The sequence below is a fragment of the Rhagoletis zephyria genome, unplaced genomic scaffold (genome assembly GCF_001687245.7).
Source record: "Rhagoletis zephyria isolate East Lansing unplaced genomic scaffold, Rhagoletis_zephyria_1.1 Rzeph_scaffold_00624, whole genome shotgun sequence".
NCBI lineage: Eukaryota > Metazoa > Arthropoda > Insecta > Diptera > Tephritidae > Rhagoletis > Rhagoletis zephyria.
Genome location: NW_016157708.1, coordinates 106,905 through 110,399, shown reverse-complemented (window position 1 = coordinate 110,399; position 3,495 = coordinate 106,905). Strand labels below are relative to the sequence as shown.

The 3,495-nt window shown below is 37.9% G+C and overlaps 1 protein-coding gene across 2 annotated transcripts; it reads right to left on the bottom strand.

Moving 5' to 3' along the window:
* Positions 1 to 318: 318 nt before the first annotated feature.
* YME1L (ATP-dependent zinc metalloprotease YME1L) lies at positions 319 to 2,594 on the bottom strand. Of its 2 annotated transcripts, none has more exons than XM_017613186.1 (6): positions 2,477 to 2,594; positions 1,743 to 2,059; positions 1,442 to 1,671; positions 1,194 to 1,354; positions 974 to 1,139; positions 319 to 921 (listed from the first exon to the last, which is right to left on the bottom strand). In XM_017613186.1, the coding sequence occupies exons 1-6, from the start codon at positions 2,482 to 2,484 to the stop codon at positions 427 to 429; spliced, it is 1,377 nt and encodes a 458-aa protein (XP_017468675.1). In that variant the 5' UTR covers positions 2,485 to 2,594; the 3' UTR covers positions 319 to 426. The 2 variants fall into 2 exon arrangements, with proteins under 2 accessions (XP_017468675.1, XP_017468676.1); XM_017613187.1 differs by having other exon boundaries at positions 1,743 to 2,056; positions 2,477 to 2,586.
* Positions 2,595 to 3,495: the final 901 nt, after the last annotated feature.

The following is a 3,495-nucleotide window of genomic DNA, read 5'->3' as shown; positions in this document are numbered from 1 at the left end:
CTTGAAATGCCTGTTTTCACGACGTCGCTAGCTCCCGTACTATTAGTGTGGTCACGTGAGTAACGCGAGTCCGATATTCTTCTGATTCAAAGTATATGCTACGTTCAGAGTTGATCGAATTCATTGAGAAAGATGCATTCAGTAATAGCCCCGTCCACTTACATTCTGACCCAACACAACCTTGTTTTAATAGTAACTCATATTCTGGACAAGAAAATGTAACAGACTCAAAAATGCCATCTTTACAAAAATAAGTAACCATAAATAAGAAATTAAATAAGAAATATGTACAGCTCCGAAAGAAATTATATAGCTTCATTTAATATTTTTTTGTTTCTGGCTTAAAAGCATAAGTCTTTATTTACCGTTATTTATTAAAATGTTTACCGAATATGTTACTTCGTAATATATCTATACCTTTCCCAGCTAACGCGAATCATTCATTATAGCCTTTATGTCTTCTGCGTCAAGAGTTTCATACTTCAGCAACGCTTCAGCAAGAGCCTTATGCTCTTTGGTGTGTTTTTTTAATATCGCTTTTGCGCGTTCGTAGCTTTCATTCAAAATGCGCTTTATTTCAGCGTCAACAATTTCCACTGTGTTTGGACCCAGAGATTCTGCTGCAACAAGTCCTTTCGAATTGTCGAATGTACGAAGACCCACTCTCTCTGACATACCCCAATCCTTCACCATATGAGTAGCTATGGACGTAGCTTGTTTTAAGTCACTACTCGCGCCTGATGTGATTTTCTCTGTGCCAAATATTAACTCCTCGGCAGCACGTCCACCCATCATTGTATCCATCATAGCTAAGAGCTGTGCTTTGGTCACATGATATCGTTCTTTTTCAGGTATATAAGCAGTGTGTCCCAGGGAAGGACCGCGTGGCATAATTGTAACTTTATGTAACGGATGTGACTCCTATGAAAACTACGATTAAATGGATGTAAATATATACACAATTTTTTATCACCTTGGTATAATAAGCGACAATGGCATGCCCACCTTCATGGTAGGCTGTTATGAGATTTGCTTCTTCGTCCGGAAGGCGAGCTTTTCTTTCGGGACCCATGAGAACTTTATCTCGCGCACTTTCTAAATGCTTCATCGTAACGGTTTCGGCGCCATCGATAGCGGCCCTACCAAGAAACACCTATAATATTGTAAATCGTAACAAACCAAATATCAATTACCTCAAAGCAGCTTGATTGATCATGTTCTCCAAGTCTGCTCCTGTAAACCCTGATGTACCTCTGGCCAACATGTCTAAGTCAATTTCATCGTGAAGAATTTTTGTCAAATACAATGAAAGTATCTCTTTTCGGCCAGTAAAATCCGGCGTGGAAACCACAACCTAGGAACAAACAACATGTTACAATGGATGCATCATAGAATTTAATTTTTAACCACTGGTATACACACATTATAATCATTTCCTTACCTCGACGTCAAAACGACCTGGTCGTAGCAATGCTTGATCTAGATCATCGCGTCTGTTTGTAGCACCTAGTACGATTACACCAGTATTCTGATGAAAGCCGTCCATTTCAGCCAATAATTGATTAATCGTCTGGTTCGCATATGGATGCAATACTGAATTTGTTCGTTTTGCTCCAACTGAATCGATTTCGTCAATAAAAATAACACAAGGTGCCCTCTGTTTCGCCGCCTCTGAAGGGTGCATAAATCGCTTATAGAATATATACATATTTATATCACATTTTAAAATAATTAAAACTTACTAAACAGGTCACGCACTCGCCTTGCACCCTGACCCACCAGTACCTCGTCAAATTCCGGACCAGCGGCATGGAAGAATGGAACATTCGCTTCGCCAGCAACAGCTCGTGCAAGCAAAGTTTTTCCGGTGCCTGGAGGTCCCACCAGTAAAACACCTTTCGGTAGTTTACCACCAAGATTAGAAAATTTTTCGGGACTTTTTAGAAACTCTACGACCTCTTTTAATTCTTGTTTAGCTTCATCACAGCCTTTTACATCATCGAATGTTACATGGATCTCTTCAGGATCGACTTCTACTTGATTACCCAATTGTATTCTACTTTCATACGAAAATGAGTGACATATATGAACAGATTAATGTATGCAGTGAATGACTTAGTTATATAAGGTCAAACAGTCAGGAAAACATCTTATATACATATACATACATATATCGTCGTTTAAAGAATACAACCGCGTATCACGAAAATGCAAAACCTCTTATGGGAGGTTGCTCAAATTTAATAGGAGAGTAAAACTTGTTTTATTTCATAGCGGTTCTTTTGTTTATCCCTAATTATCTCTTCTTCTTATATCTATGTATCGATATTTTAGTATGAATGGATATGGACTTGATGCAAGGAGCTTCCGGTAAGCAAATATCTTTTTTGGCACAAATATCAGTTACGAGGTTTTGCAGAACTACGATACAGGTGTCGGACTTTAAACGACGATATACATACATATATATATTTACCTGAACATAGATCCGTTGGATGACGAAAATAAGCTTAAAAAAATACCAATGAAGACAACAATCACCAAGAGTTGTTGGAATACCTGCAACCAAAAAAAAAACTATAATTTTTATTCTTTTTCATTTTTTTTTGTACAACAAAGTGGTGGCCAAAACGTTCATATTAAAAATATGATGTAATAAAAACGCTTTCAGCTAAAATCACATCATTTTTAGTTTGAGTAAATTTTATAAGTGTACATATATGATAGTGTAACATGTAACGGTTTATATACGTAAAAGAAATATTGAATAATGAAGTTAAAGAAACAATAAAATCTTGCAGTGTCTTTACGGTATTTATGTATGTAGTATTCCTTCGAAATAAAGTTCCACAAAAACTTGAAGAGGGATCCTCCATAAGTGAGGAAATTAAAGAGTACCTCTTAAGTATATTTTCGGAAAAAAAGATTTGTTGGTATTGTACTCCTCTACCCTTTCGCTTGTGAGCCAAAAGGAGATCCTCAAAGTGAGCAATAAAAAAATGATCCATGTGGCATGATTTTGGAATAATAAACCAGAATTGTCGGTGAAAATATTTTGAATTAAAAAAATACACTGGGCAACCGACGCGAAACTATATGAAGGGATGTGGGTATGTATGACAGCATTTGATCGAACTCATGGGCCGATTGTTGGATTGGATTGCCAGGTGCTAAAATGGTATTACACATGACAAATGGCAACTGAGTTGCTAATTTCTTCTTCTTTTCTTCTTCTTATTAGGCGCTGTAACCGCTTAAGCGATTTTATCCGAATTCAACAAAGCACGCCAGTCGTTTCTCTTCTGTGGCAACTGACGCCGATTGCATATGTCAAGTGAAGCCAAGTTCTTCTCCACCTGGTCTCTGCATCGCAGTGGGGGCTTCCCTCTTCCTCTGTTACCACCATCGGATTCTAAGTTGAATACTTTCAGAGCTGGTGCGTCGGTGTCCATTCGAACGACATGGCCAAGCCAGCGGAGCCGCTGTATTTTAATT